Below are 15243 nucleotides of genomic sequence, written 5' to 3'. Positions count from 1 at the left end.
TTTTAAGATGAGTGGAGAAAGATTTACAAAAGATATGAGGGGCAATTATTTTACACAGAGAGTGATTCATGTGAGGGATGAACTTGCAGAGGAAGCAGTGGGTGTGGGTACAGTTATAATGCTTAAAAGGCATTTAGACAAATAATTGAAAAAGAAACATTTGGAGGGATATGGACCAAGTGCAGGCAGGTGAGACTAGTTTAGTTTGGAATTATGGTCAACGTAGGCTGGTTGGCCCAAAGGGTTTGTTTTCATGCTGTAGGACTCTATGACTCTGTAGCTATTACTTTATGACTCAGACTAACTATTCTATCCATGCTGCTCATGATTTTGTAAAATTCTATCAGATCATATCTCTTCCTTCAACATTCAAGAGAAAACAAACTAAGTTTGTCCAATCTCTCCTCATAACTAATATCCTCAAAACCAAGCAACATCCTCTCCAAAGTCTCCATATCCTTCTTGTAGTATGATGATCAAAGCAGTACACAACATTCCAAATGTGGCCTAACTAAAGTTCTATACAGCTGCAATGTGATATATCAATGTTTATGCTCCATGCCCTGACCGATGAAGGCAAACATGCCGTATACTTCTTGACCACAATATTCACTTGTGCTACCACTTTCCGGGAATGGTGGACCTGTACCCCTAGATCCCTCTGTAGGTTGATGCCAGGGAAGTTTGGATGGGCAATAGATTCTGGCCAAGCCAATGATGCCCACATTCCATGAACGAGCACAAAAAAAACCCAGATAATATTTAGTATATGCTTTGTTTGGCTCTTGCATAGGGAAAAAGTTCCTCTTGTTTTCAACTGTGGAACCTTGTGGTTCATTCTTTCAGTAACTAATCAGGATTTTGGATTTCTTCTTTCATAAAGAGAAAGGTACTGGTCTCAATTGAGATCATAATGCAGTCCAACACAGAGTAAATCTCACTTACTTCAGCTGGAAATTTGATAACAGGAGCAGGATATTAAAGAGGAGAGAAATCAGTCTGCCCAGATGATGAGAGGTGAGTTGGTAACTGTAATCCTTCCTTTGTTTCTAAGTTTTGGCATGGCAAATCTATAACGTTCGCTTTGACAGAACTGTTTATCATAAATCATTTGATCATGATGCTGAATGCACATTGTCCTCTGTCACTGTCACTGATGGAGCACATTGCTTATACCAGATTCATTCATATGGAACAGAACACTTTGATAAATGGCTCAAGTGGTTTATTTGTTTTATTGTAAGACACAACTGATGCATGCTACATAAATAAGGTTGTGCTTCAACTTGGCTTTTCATCACTGCCAATACCTAAAATAAAAAAAACACACCACTGGCCATAAAATACTCAGAAGTAGCTTTCTCCTTACTAACCCTGCATAATGGCAGGAGAATGATTTTTCTTGGCTAGTGAATGAATAAATTCATCACAAGCGCCTTTGTTCTGGAAACCACGTTTTGATTTCTCAAATATTTTTTGTTCATTTCCGTTGGGCTCCATAAAGTGATTGTTCCCCAAACTACAAGGGCAGCAGATGCTCACCTCCTGTATATTTGTAAAATAACGATTGTTCCAGGAGTTACATAGATATGTTTGGGCCCATGTGTATCCTCCATTTATGAACCAGAACAATGGCAAAGGAAGGAATTTTGTCAAAAATACTAATCTATACCTCTTTTAATTTTTTTCACCCTGCATCATGAAAGTGTTGATTCAATATTGGGCTACATTTCCCCTAGTGCTGAAATACCGACTTATAGTTTGCTAAAGAGTGCAGTGTTCCTGTGGTACAGCTTGTGTCACACTTGTCTATAAATCACAAGAGCCTGGGTTCAAACCCCACTTCAGGCTTTGAAGTTTAAAATTCAGGGCTGGTCCTGCAGTGCAGTACTATGGGTGCCCTACACTGGTAGTGGTGCTGCTGTTTCTCAGATGTAATGTTAAACTGCAGGTGGATATTAATGGTCCCTTGGGCCTGAGGTAGAGGATGGGAGTTAGTTCTGCTGCCCTAGCTAATATTTATCCATCAATTAACATCAGAAATTGATTATCTGGTTATTATTATGTTAAGAACACTCTCAAGTATTGGCAGGATATGTATATGACAATCTGCGTTGCTGACACAAACACAGTTGAAATGTGAATGACCGCAGTCAGTGAGCCCTGCCAAGTGATTTGGACGAGTATCTCACCCAGCTTCTCCCTGTCTTCCGATGCTCATAGTCATACACACATCAATATCCCACTTGGAATCACTAAAGCTGCCTGATTTTTCCATTGACGCCCTCCCTAATTTCAGGGCTGTCTAGGTAGTTAACCAAAACATCCAGGAAATCGGAACCAATATTCAGGCACTTTAAGACTGCCATGTCAGCCAGTAAGATCATAGCTGATTTGTTACCTCAGGTGATCTAACTGAAGGAAATTAAATTTCTCAGGGGATAAGATGATGAGAAAATGTATATTGCTGGATTGGGAATGCAGAATATGGGGCCCATAGTTGGGACCAGCCATTTAGGGCTAATTTGTGAAAAATTTCTTCAATCAAAGTGTTGTGAATCTTTGGAATTCTCCACCTTAGAGAACTGTGAACGCTCAGACCTGAGCAATATTCAAGACAGAGATTGATAGATGGTTGGTTAGCAAGGGAATTAAGAGATTATGAGAATTGTATTCATCTTGCCCAGGCAGGTAGCAGAACAAATCAACCTTAGTGTGTGGATTGTTTGGGGGTGTCCATCGTTCAACACATCAGAAGACTTTCACAATACAAGTCCATTGTTCAATGGCCTGATCGATGCACTTGACAGTGGAAAGAGTAGGGGGTAGGAGCCCCCTGGTACCCAATCCCAGCACTTATTGTCAAGACTCTAACCCTGCAATGTCAATCGATTGACTCCCGTCCCACCATCACTCACATGTGCCTTTGTTCCTTTTTAAATTGAGGCCTTAGATAAGTGCAGTACCTGCAGCAACCACTTCCTCCTCTGTGGCACTGCTGAGCATCAAACCGATTCCAGTTTCTAATTGGCTGGCAGCTATTGGTGGGCTGAACTTCCAGCCATGAGGTTCTTCATCCCAGACTGGGGCCTGCATGTTAAGTGCCTGAGGGTCATAGGAGGTTATGAGCCTGGCCTCACATTGGTGACTTGGGATTTTGCTAGCTCTCCAGCCAGTGGCTGAAACATCTATTGCCTCCACAAGATTCTGCTCCAAGACTTTTCCCCATATTTAGCCATTCACATCTCAGAATCAGCTTACAAAAAGTCATCAGTCACCCAATGCGGAGTTCAAATCTTCCACATTAGTGGAAATAAAAGCAACAATACAAACTAATCGAACATAAAGTATCAAAAGATGAACGCACAACATAGAACAAGTTAACAGTTGTCCAAAAGAACCAATAAGGTTCAAATGGAACCACAAATAAACACATCAGAGGACGTTCCACAATATGTCATTAGTTTTCTGCATGTGAATAGCCCAACTTAAGCAACAAAATACAATAAAACTGTGAGAAGTTAAATCACAGGGGACTGTTCACAGGTTTGAGTTTAGCAGAGTTTTAGTTTACTTGAGGTAGCCCTTGAGTTGCACAATTTTATGCCAAAAAAAATGAAAACACAGTGACACTGTAAATATGTGAAAAATGTGGGGGTCATAGTTTTAAGCTGGTTGGAGGAAAGTATAGAGGGGATGTCAGAGGCGGGTTCTTTACACAGAGAGTTGTGAGAACATGGAATGCGTTGCCAGCAGCAGTTGTGGAGGCAGGGTCATTGGGGACATATGGTCACAGAAATTTGAGGGTGCATACATGAGGATCAGTGGTCGGCACAACATCGTGGGCTGAAGGGCCTGTTCTGTGCTGTACTGTTCTATGTCTTTATTTTTCAACATGTTCCAACGCTCTTCTACAATGGAAGGCATTAAAAACTGTTGGAAAATAGCTCAAGAGAAACTCAGCAATCTTTTTCTGCTTAATATGCTTTCTCCAGATGAGTGTGATAACAGTCCATTGTATCGACAATGCAGTCTAATGATTGTAGTCCTTGCTTTGGGTTGCAGTGCAAAATCCTAGAGCTTCCCAACAGCCACTGTGACATCGGTTCGCGAAACAGGCTGGTGAGCGAGGGCTGACATTTATCAGACTCTTCAGGGCTGTCAGTATCTTCAGCCTCATTACCGTAGAATCATAAAGGTTTACAGCACAGAAAAAGGCCATTCAGCCCAGTGAGTGTGTGCTGGTCAGAAACAACCACCTAAGTATTCTAACACCATTTACCAGCTCTTGGCCCATAGACTTTCATGCCTTGGCGTCACATCTAAATACTTCTGACATGTTATGATGCAGGGCTTTTCAGAGAGATTTGTGAAGCTGAATGATAGCTTGCCCCGATTTCGACTGAGGCATCCCTAATTCTGCTCTGGTTGGTTGTCATGGTCGCCAAAAAGGTTTTTGAAGGTTCAACAAATTCGGAGTCACTAATCCGAACCTTTAGCCTGTCACAGGCACCCTTCTGTTGCATTTCCTATCCTGCTGGAAGGACTGGCAGACAACTTTGGCACAACCAGAATTCCAGGCTCTCCAGCTATGACTCATTGCAATATCCATGCATTGTTTAGCATCACAAACTTTTTCAAATGGATCTGTAGAATCATTTGCTCAAAATCCCTGATCCTGGAAGTCTGGAATGCTTTTCAGCCTCAATCATTCGGAATGGGAATTTACTCTGTCTATGAGCTCTCACAATCCCAAGTGAAATTAACTTAACTGCTTACTATCCATTCTGAGTGAGTGGTCCATATAATTAGTCTAAATTGGCAGCGAGCTGGTAAGTTCACACAGAAAATGATATGTTGTGAACACAATCAATGGCATTACATTAGTGCTGTAAAATATTACCCTCCAAGAGCCAGTAACTGAATACAAAATGAGATTTCGAGTCAAAGTGTTATACAGCATGGAAACAGACCCTTTGGTCCAACTCATCTGCATCAACCATGTTCCCAAACTAAACTAGTCCCACTTGCCTCTGTTTGGTCCATATGCCTTCATGAGATGTGGGTATGACTGGCATGGCCAACATTTATTGCCCATCCTCAATTTTCCAGACAGCAGATAAGAATCAAACCACCTCACTGTAGGTCTAGAGTCATAAGTAGGCCAGATCAGGTTAAGGATAGACAATTTCATTCCCTAAAAAACATTAGTATACCAGATGGGCTTCTAATGACAACTATCGTCCCATTCTCTTGTTAGCAGTGATTTAACCTGAGAGTCACGCATCTCAGTTGAGGCAGGACCTTCAGAGTGATGGTAGCTGGTACAAGAATCAAACCCACACTGTTAGTATCACACTCCATTATAAACGAGCTCTCCCGCTAACTGAAGCCTTAATGCCAATACGATCAAATTTCACTCCTTACCATGGGTGGGATTTGAACCCATGTTCCTAAAATTTTACATTGTTAGCCTAAGGACATTACCACAACACCACTGCCTCACCAGCCATGCACAGTAGCTGGCAAGCCTGTTGATGTTATGGTAACCGTCATTCTTTACGACAGTCTTGCCTTTTCATGAGATTCACAGAAAAGTATGGGTTGCACCACAGAAGAAACTTTTTTTGCTGGACGAATCCAATCTCTCCACCCTGTTGTCTGCCTTTAGCTCAGGATTTTCTCTACTTTTACTGCTTATCAATTCATCCCTCAAAGTGATTTCTGCCTCAATGACTCCCTGGGGCAATGAACTACTTCATTGGCTGTAAAGAGCTTTGGGATGTCTTGATGTTGTGAAAGGAATGATATAAATTTCTTCTGCTTTCAAAGCACACCACATTTTTACAACTCGCATTCCTCTTCTCTCGGTTCATGACAATTTTAAATTGTTAATCCCTTTTCAAGACTGAGTCACCTAGCAGAGTAGGTTTTCCTTACTCACCTTATCAAAGTTCATTAACTTTCCCTTCAACCCACTGGAATTAGTTGTAGTATCTCAAATCTCACATCAAAGTAATAATTTTTAATTCTCTGGTAGGTTCTTGACATGTCAAACTCTCAGCACACTGACCAATGCAGAATGAACATCAAATCATTTCACTGCTTAAGCATTTCTGAACTAAAATCATTGTGTAGTATTAAACGGTAAAATTTGGCACGCTGAATAATTTTAATAGCAAGCATTAAAACTTGAGTTATAGCCTTTGGGGAAAATGCTGATGCCATAATTCAGTGACCTGTCACGGAGTTTTACTTATTCTTTGTGTAATATTGCTAATGCTGCATTTAAATACTCAAAAGTTATATTAGCTTCCTGATCTATACACCTACATCTTGGTAACTTAGAGTTCGTGGGCACCAGTGGAGGATTTCTGACATGGCACTCAGTTGACCTATTCTGTGGTCACCCAGGCTAATGACTCTGCCTGCAATACATTATCTTGAGTGCCCAGGGTTCAAAAACAGTGCCAGTTCTATGACACAAACTTCTTATCTCCCCCCATTTCTTCTTTAAGTTTGAGCTCATCTAAATTTCAAGTGCCTTCACCCTAACTCTGCTATAATTGTGGCAAAAAATAATGAGCAATAGAATTACAAAGTCATAGAGTCATACAGCACGGAAACAGATCCTTTGGTTCCATTAGCCCATACTGACCATAATTCCAAACTAAACTAGTCCCGCCTGCCTGCACCTGGCCTATTTCCCTCTTACTCATTTACTTATTCAAATGTCTTTTAAACATAATAACTGTATCCACATCCATCACTTTCTCTGCAAGTTCATTCCACACGCAAACCACTCTGTGTGTAAAAAAATTACCTCTCATGTCTTTTTTAAATCTTTCTTCTCTCACCTTAAGGTATGCCCCCAGTCTTGAAATCCCCCACCCTTGGGAAAAGACACCTGCCATTCACCTTATGAGTTGGAAGAGTCCAGAACTAGAGGGCATAGATTTAGGGTGAGAGGGGAAAGATATAAAAGGGACCTAAGGGGCAACTTTTTCACGCAAAGGGTGGTGCATGTATGGAATGAGCTGTCAGAGGAAGTGATGGAGGCTGGTACAATTACAGCATTTAAAAAGGCATCTGGATGGGTATATGAATAGGAAGGGTTTAAAGGGATATAGGTCAAGTGCTGGCAAATGGGACTAGATTAATTCAGGATATCTGGTCAATGTGAACAAGTTGGACCAAAGGGTCTATTTCTGTGCTGTACATCTCTATGACTCTATGACTCTATTATATTTTATCAACCTCTATAAGATCCCCTCTCAACCTCCTACACTCCATTGAAAAATGTCCCACACCTATTCAGCCTCTCCTATTACTTCAAACCCTCCAGCAACATCAGGATAAATCTCTTCTGAACCCTTTCCAGCTTAATAATATCCTTCCTATGACAGGGTGATCAGAACTGAACGTAAAACTTCACAAGAGGCCTCACCAACATCCTGTACAACTTCAAGATAACGTTCCACTCCTACACTCAAAGGTTTGAGCAATGAAGGCAAGAATGCTCAATGCTTTCGTGACCTCTTTAATGTTCAACTTTCATCATCTGATTCTCATAAATGAGACCTTTATAAACTAAAAATAGTCTTATAAAGGATACATACTGAAATGGTTGCTGTGGTCACCTGACTAGGTTGAGCCAAGCTTGTGAAACCGTAAGTAAACAGGAATCAGCCTTAGCCTAAATTAGCTTTGTTACACAACAGCATTGACATTCAATTGATATCCCCTGCTTGGTTCATACCTCTTTGAAAGCTGCGTATTATAAAGAAAGATTGTGGATAATTCAGCTTGAATAAACATTGCGCAGACTCAGGAATGTACATTTGGGCCGATATCAACAGCTGTTCCTGGGCAACAAGACATGGGCTTTGACAAAGGGTCAGTTAGATTTGAAATGTTAGCTCTTTTCTCTCCTTACAGAGGCTGGCAGACTTGCTGAGATTTTCCAGCATTTTCTCTTTTTTGGTTTCAGATTCCAGCATCCACAGTAAGTTGCTTTTATTAAAGACATGGGCTTGTAAGAAATAGTTGGAAGACACTCCCTCGCCGGCTCTCTCTCTCTCACACACACACACACACACACACACACACACACACACACACACACACACACACACACACACACACACACACACACACACACACACAGACGCAGTTTCCATCTTAAAAGTCAGCGCCCAATGAAAAGTCAACTTGGAAAAAGGGGAGCTGAACTGAGGAAACAGGGGACAACAGCTAAATCATTGGGCCTCAAATTGCACTCTCACATCTCAAAAACCACACAACTTTAAACTACAATTGCCTGTATCTTCCAATTTGCATAGACACCCTCATTTCTGCCTCATTTTTTAACCTGTGTGCCTGTGTGACAAGTGTTAGGTTTCCTTATTTTCCTCAGTTTTATTCAGTAATAAAAATTCTTCTCACTCAAGGTAACCTTGGATTTTGCTCCGCTTCAGTTTTGATTTGGTTAACTAAGTTTAATTGAAATGTGATAGCTGTGTGCTTAAAAAAAAGAAAAATATTTGTTTGCAACCGACTGAGATATAGTATTAAAAAGAGGGGAGTTTACCACCCCTCTTTCATCTGATTGCAACAATTGGCTCCAACACTTGTTGATATATGAACGCTATCTCAACATTGCAGCCCAGCAATGTCTTAACTTTAACAAATTTTCACAAATTCTTCCATGACTTTGCCAGCCTCCGCCTTCTCCCAACTTTCTCATTAGCATCTTCCAGTTTTACAGTCCTCCAAGGTTTTCACGCCCATCTAATTATGGCCTTTTACTTATTGCTAAGTTTCATCACTCCACCCCTGCGGGCTGTGCTTCAGTTACCTTACTCTTAAGCTCTGATTTTTTTCTCCTTAAATCTCTCCAGCTCTCTATCCATCTCTCCTCTTTCAAAAATATGTTTAGAAATGGATGGTTACCTCTTAAAGTGGTTTGGTGTCAAATTTTGTTAATAAACTCCTGTGAAGGATCTTGAGACATTTGGTAATATAGAACTGGAGTATTGCTGAAAAAAAAATTTTGTCATAGCTTTTCATTTCATCCTATTTGCCTATTTGAATGTCACAAAATAAGTGGCAGCCATTATATGGTTCATTCCTCAGAGCAATGCCATGACATATCAGAGTCACCGAAAACAAAACTTGGCAGTTAACTGTCAGTCCTCAGTTAAATGCTGTATTCTTCATTGCAATTTTCTACCAATCAAAATGCGCCTATCAATCAATCAATCAGCATTGTCTTCTCATTCTGTATCAAATGTTCTTCCTCAATACATTGATGCTTTTTGCAAATTGTCCTGATGAGTATAAGACAAAAAGCTTCAGCAACATGTCTTTATTCAGCAATATATATCTTGCTGTGCTCTTTGCATGTGTGTGTGTGTGTGTGTGTGTGTGTGTGTGTGTGTGTGTATATTTTATATGCACGACATGCAATGTGAATACAAATCTAATGGTATGGTCTAGAGTCAATAAAAACTAAAAGCTTTAAGACCAACTTACAAGCCTAGAAATGGCACTGAAGTTTTGGTAATCTGTTGCAGACAAAGGTGAAAGCGATGCTAATAGTACAAGTAAGTTACTGCATACAGTTGGTTCTGCTACAATGCATGTTTCTTCAATGCAAATTAGCTTTAATGCAATTGAAGAATTTAGACCATTATTTGAAGAACATGAGCTTTCAATACCTGTATTGGCGAGAACATGATTCCGGCCCCATTAGCTTAAATGGCATGGGCTACTGCATGATTTTTTTATAAAGCGAGATCGCATGAGAATGGAATTATCGCATTATATTAGAACCAACTGTATTAAAATAAAGGCACAATTTAGTTGCATTGAAAGATTTTGGTTTGTCAATTGGGTCAGCTGTAATAGGTGTACCTCACCTTCCCACATGTACCTAACACCCATGCAGCCTCACCCTCACCCTCCCCACCCCACCCCACCCCACCATATTAAGAGGAAATGTTTCTGTATGTACTCAGTCCTGATGCCTCTTACAGACTGAAATTTAGACATAAATGTAAGAAAAAAAAAAATCAGATCTAGGCCTACGAATTAATCCCAGACCCCAAACTATTTTCTCACTGGGAGAGTGAAGGTTTAACAGCAAATGATTTGTGTGGAAGTGAATTACACATTGAATGAAAGATAGATTGGGCAAAACTCAACCAGTGTCAGTTTTAATATTGAAAGGCTGATTAGATTCTTCAGTTGATTGTTTTATTTCAAAGACAAGAAAGGAAGCTATTACAGTTCCAGTGACTGGATAAGACTTTGAATTCCACATTTATATTGAAATTCTTGTCTTTCTTTATCTTTTATGCTTTATTGATTACTTTCTCTCCTCGAACATTGCGCAAGTCTGTTTATATGTCTGCAATTGACTTTAAATTATAGTGGTCACAGCCCAAAATGCTCTACCCAGTGTATGTTTGAGACATGGGATATATTCATACTGGGGGGGAAGAGTAAAACTCATTCTTTTATTTTTTTCTAGTTTATGTTAAGAAGAGCTTTAATCTTAACTATTACCATATTTCTTTACTTATCTAATTGTTCTATGAAGGTCATGCTGGACTCCATTTTAACTTTGTTTGTTTTACTACTTTGTACCTCGGTACCTTTGTACCTAAAATGGCACCATGGGTGGTGACATTATGTACTTTTCACTGTACTCCTGTACTCCTGTGCTTGAGTACATGTGACAATAAAATCTAAATCTCTGTGTCTACTTACTACTGCTTGTTATGGTGAGTTGAATCACTTTCAATATACCATTGCAGTCAGGATATCAGCTATCGGATGCAACTGAACACAATAATGATTTATTCAAATGCTACACTGATTAAAGGCAACCATTGTTTACTCAACTTATAGCTTACACATATCTAAGATCAGATTCAAGATTAGAGTGGTGCTAGAAAAGCACAGCAGTTTAGGCAGCATCTAAGGAGCAGGAAAACCGACATTTTGGGCAAAAGCCCTTCATCAGGATGAAGGACTTTTGCCCGAAACGTCGATTCTCCTGCTCCTCGGATACTGCCTGACCAGCTGTACTTTTCCAGCACCACTCTAATCTTGACTCTGATCTCCAGCATCTGCAGTATTCACTTTTGCCTATGTATCCAAAACCAATCTATCAATTACTGAAATCTCCAGCTGCATAATTACTGAGTCAGAGTGACTCTTTCTCACATCCTGTTGTTATCACTTCAATAAATTTATGAAAGAAATGAAGAGAAGAAACACCTTTCACAATCTCACAACGTCTCAAAGTATTTTACAACCATTGAAGCATTACTGAGGTGTAGTCACTGCAGGAAACGTAGCAGACTGTTTGCACACAGCCAGCTCCTTCCAGCAGCAATATGATAAACAGGTCGTCTGCTGTTTGGGAATTTGATTGAGGGAGAGATTTGGCCAGGACAATAGGGAGAACTCCCTCACTATCCATTGAACTCTGAGATCTTTTGCATCCAAACAGCAGGGCTAGCAGGACCTAACTTTAGCATCTTGTCCAAAAGCATCACCTCCCTCAGTACTGCACTGGAGTCTCAGCCTTGGTTTCGGTGTTCAAGTCAAAGGAGGTGGAACCTGAACCCAAAATTATAACTCTTAGGACAGTTCTGATGAAATGGAGTATATGTACTGGAGGATTCACCAATAACCATGAAATAAATCTAATGTATAAAGTGACTGAAAAAAAGCTTCAGAATTTTATTCTGTATTCTTCCCATCTGTTACTTCCTTTTTTTTAAGATTAGATGAGATTTCTTACAGTATGGAAACAGGCCCTTCAGCCCAACAAGTCGACACCGACCCTCCGAAGAGCAACCCACCCAGACCTATTCCCTCACATTTACCCCTGACTAATGTACTTAATACCATGGGCAATTTAGAATGGCAAACTCACCTAACCTGCACATCTTTGGATTGTGAGAGGAAACCAGAGCAAACCCACTCAGACACAGGGAGAATGTGCAAACTCCAACAGACAGTCTCCCGAGGTGGGAATTGAACCCAGGTCACTGGTGCTGTGAGGCAGTGAGCCACTTTTGTGGGAGTCTTGCTCATACAGTGTGTTTATCTCGGGTTGCCAGTTCTCCAAGGATAGCCTGGTGTCTCCAACAACTTAAGGTTTATGTTCTTGACTTACCCACAAGCAGGGAAGTTAATGGTGTAGTATAATATCGTTGGGCTAGAGCTACAGACCCTCCCCAAGCCAATGTTCTGCGGATGTGAGTTTGCATCCTGTCATAACAGGTGGTGAAATTTGATTTCAATAAAAATCTAGACTTAAAAGCTTATCTTAATGCTGATCATCATTTAAAATCACTATCTGATTCACTGCCACTCTTTTGAGAAGGATATGCGCTGTCCTTACCCAGTCAGGCCTGCAAGTGAGGCAGCATCCGAGGAGCAGGAGAATCGACGTTTCAGGCCAGAGCCCTTCATCATTCCTTGACTCTGAACTCCAGCATCTGCAGTGCTCCCTTTCGCCTACTAGTGATGCCAGAACCACAGCATTGTGGTTGGTATTTAGCTGGAGTTAGGGGTGGACACTAAATCCCTCACGGCCATGGAATCACTAAAGGGTAGAGAGAGAGGCCTTTTGGCCCATTGAGTCTGCACCAGCCTCCAAAGGAAATGCAACCCAGACTCATACTCCTACCCCTACCCCATCCCCACAGCCCTGCATTTGCCGAACCTAATCCACCTAACCTGTGCACCTTTGGGCTGTGGGCAGAAATCCACACAGATAGGGGAGAATGCATAAACTTCACACAGAGGCTGGAATCAAACCCAGGTTCCTGTGCCGTCAGGTAGCAGTGCTAACCACTGAGCCACCATGCTGTCCATGGTGGTGAATGGCATTAAATCAATGTAGTGTTTTTAACAATTTTTGTACTTATGTAATTATTGGTAAATGAGGTTTATTGTAAAGTTGGGGTAAAGGTTGTTCTGCTGGGCAAGGCATTTCTAGATAACAGTTCATGTGACAAACCCATTTTTGGCCATTAAGCCAGTGACAGTATTTGAAAGGCTGTTTGCTCCATTTTGAGTGCAGTTCCACTTCTCTTTCTGTTTCAGAGGTTGGCCTGCGAGGAGACATCAGTGCCACAACACCATTCCCCCAGCTGGCAAGAGGTCAAACAGCTCAAGGCATTAATGCAAGTGACGGAGAGCAAGACCCCACTAAAGCTCTGGGCTCCAGCCACACCCAGCCCAATTTGGTCAACGCAGTCATGCAGAAGGAGGATATCCTCCTGCGCCAGGGGGCATTGCTAGTGCCCTCCTCCATTCCCACTGGGCTAACCAACCAGCCTCCCCCGCAAAGGCGCCAGCTTCCTTCTCTGAGGCAGGTGGAGGCGTTACGCAGACGACTGAGTGCCAAAGGAGTGCCGACTGGGAAACCCGATTCTTCCCCGGTGACCACAGCCCCACCAGCGTCAAGGGCCATCTCTCCATACTCAACCTCACCCTCTCCTTCCTCCATCCCTGATTTGGTGAGGGAGAAGCCAGGAGGTCCTGAAGATCAGATGGGCATCAGATCGGAATCTCCTCATGCCGGTCTTGGCACACCCACTAAATCACCGAGCCCCACGCGCGACAGTACCACTCCATGGCCGCCGGTTCAGTTTGGGGCCCACGTCACAGTTTCTCCTGACCTTGAGGGTGTTCACCCCAGTCCAGAGGCAACCCCCAGCTCCAGCAAGGACTCCTCACCCGATCAGAGAATTGTCCCCCCAGTTGCCTATCAGACCCCAACGATGGGTACAGAGCTTTCCCGGAAGGATTCTGAGCTGGGCAGTACGGCAGCAGTGACACAAGAAAGCAGAGACACGACCACCACCACCATAGTAACAACAACCGTCATTACCACGCTACAGACAGCAGGTATCTCTAGCAACAACCTGCCTTTAGCTAGCATCTTTCACATTGTAAAATAACTCAACCTGCCTTTAGCTAGCACCTTTTGCATCGTTAAGTAACCCAAGGTACTTCACTATTCTCATCCAATAAAATCTGGCAGAAGTGCCTAAGGGAACAGATGATGGTTACATGTTAATGAAGGGATAATTGGATGAGAGTTGGCTATTTAAATAGGCAACAAATAATTCACGTGTGAATTGGAATGAAACTCTGGCTCAGAAGGTGTATACCTGTTCCCCGACAAATGAATCATTGATCTCAGATGTTTAGCATTCACAGGAACAATTGTCAAAGAAAATGTCACAGTGGGTTACGTAAAAAGGTGTTAGAAAAGGTCATGGAAAGATTGATGAAAGTTAGCGATTTCAAGGAAATTTTTTAAAGCAAGAGACAAAGGTGGTGATGTTTAGAGAGATACACATCGAGCCTAGTATCTTGGAATATAAAGGCATTTGTATCCCCTGGAATTTGGCTTTGGAATTGGAAAGGAGAGAGAGTTGGTATGTGGGATCCAGACATGGGTCCAGCTCAGAGAGATGATACAAAGGCCCACATTATCTGATGAGTTTTGCATGTCACATCCCCAGGTATCCTTTTGCTTTTGGGGTAGGGATCTAGGAGTCACCTCAGGCCCTGTTGCTTCCACCTAAAGACACGAGCAACCAAATCACATTAGATTGATTGGATGGGCTGATTTGGGAAGTATAGCGAGCTGCTGCCTCCCATAGCCCTAAGGTACCTCATCGGGCACTGAGAGGCCAAGATATGCCCAGGGGTGAGGGAGGCAGTTGGGAGAAGCAGGGGTATGCGTGATGGTTGGTACTGACCCACAGCTTACAGGTGAAGTATTGGGAGTACTCCATACAAAAATGCAGCAGATCTGGCAGCATCTGTAAAGAGAAAGCAGAGTTAATGTTTCAGGTCTAGTGACCCTCCTTCAGAATTGGGTAGACTAGTCTCGCTTTAACATCTCACCCAAAAAGGTGGCAAATTAAACAACACAGCACTCCCTCAGTACTGCGTTCAGCTCTTGGTCTAGTTTTTTTTAAACTCAAGTCTCAGTAGTGGGACGTGAACCTACACTCATCTAACTGGGAGTCCTAGCTGATTCATCCTGAGAAGGGGATTGGTGTGAGTGCCAGACAGTGCAGGTGGGAGGTGGGGCATGTGGAGTCATTGTGGGAGTGGGGTGAAAGTGGTCACATATTGCCTTCCAGTATCTGATATTGCCAGTTTGCACAGCTAAATGAAATAGGTTTGGACAATTGACAC

At 42.0% G+C, this 15243-nt stretch overlaps 1 protein-coding gene across 1 annotated transcript in view; it reads left to right on the top strand.

Moving 5' to 3' along the window:
- Positions 1–15243, top strand: part of LOC132827442 (seizure 6-like protein) — a 184936-nt gene that overhangs the window by 43430 nt on the left and 126263 nt on the right. Inside the window, exon 2 of the mRNA XM_060844130.1 lies at positions 13129–13935. Coding sequence (XP_060700113.1) covers positions 13129–13935 — 807 coding nt within the window. The remainder of the gene's footprint in view (positions 1–13128; positions 13936–15243) is intronic.

The sequence above is a fragment of the Hemiscyllium ocellatum genome, chromosome 24, assembly GCF_020745735.1.
Source record: "Hemiscyllium ocellatum isolate sHemOce1 chromosome 24, sHemOce1.pat.X.cur, whole genome shotgun sequence".
Classification (NCBI taxonomy): Eukaryota; Metazoa; Chordata; class Chondrichthyes; order Orectolobiformes; family Hemiscylliidae; genus Hemiscyllium; species Hemiscyllium ocellatum.
The sequence above is the reverse complement of the archived record's forward strand: the minus strand, read 5'-3'. Positions and strand labels throughout refer to the sequence as shown.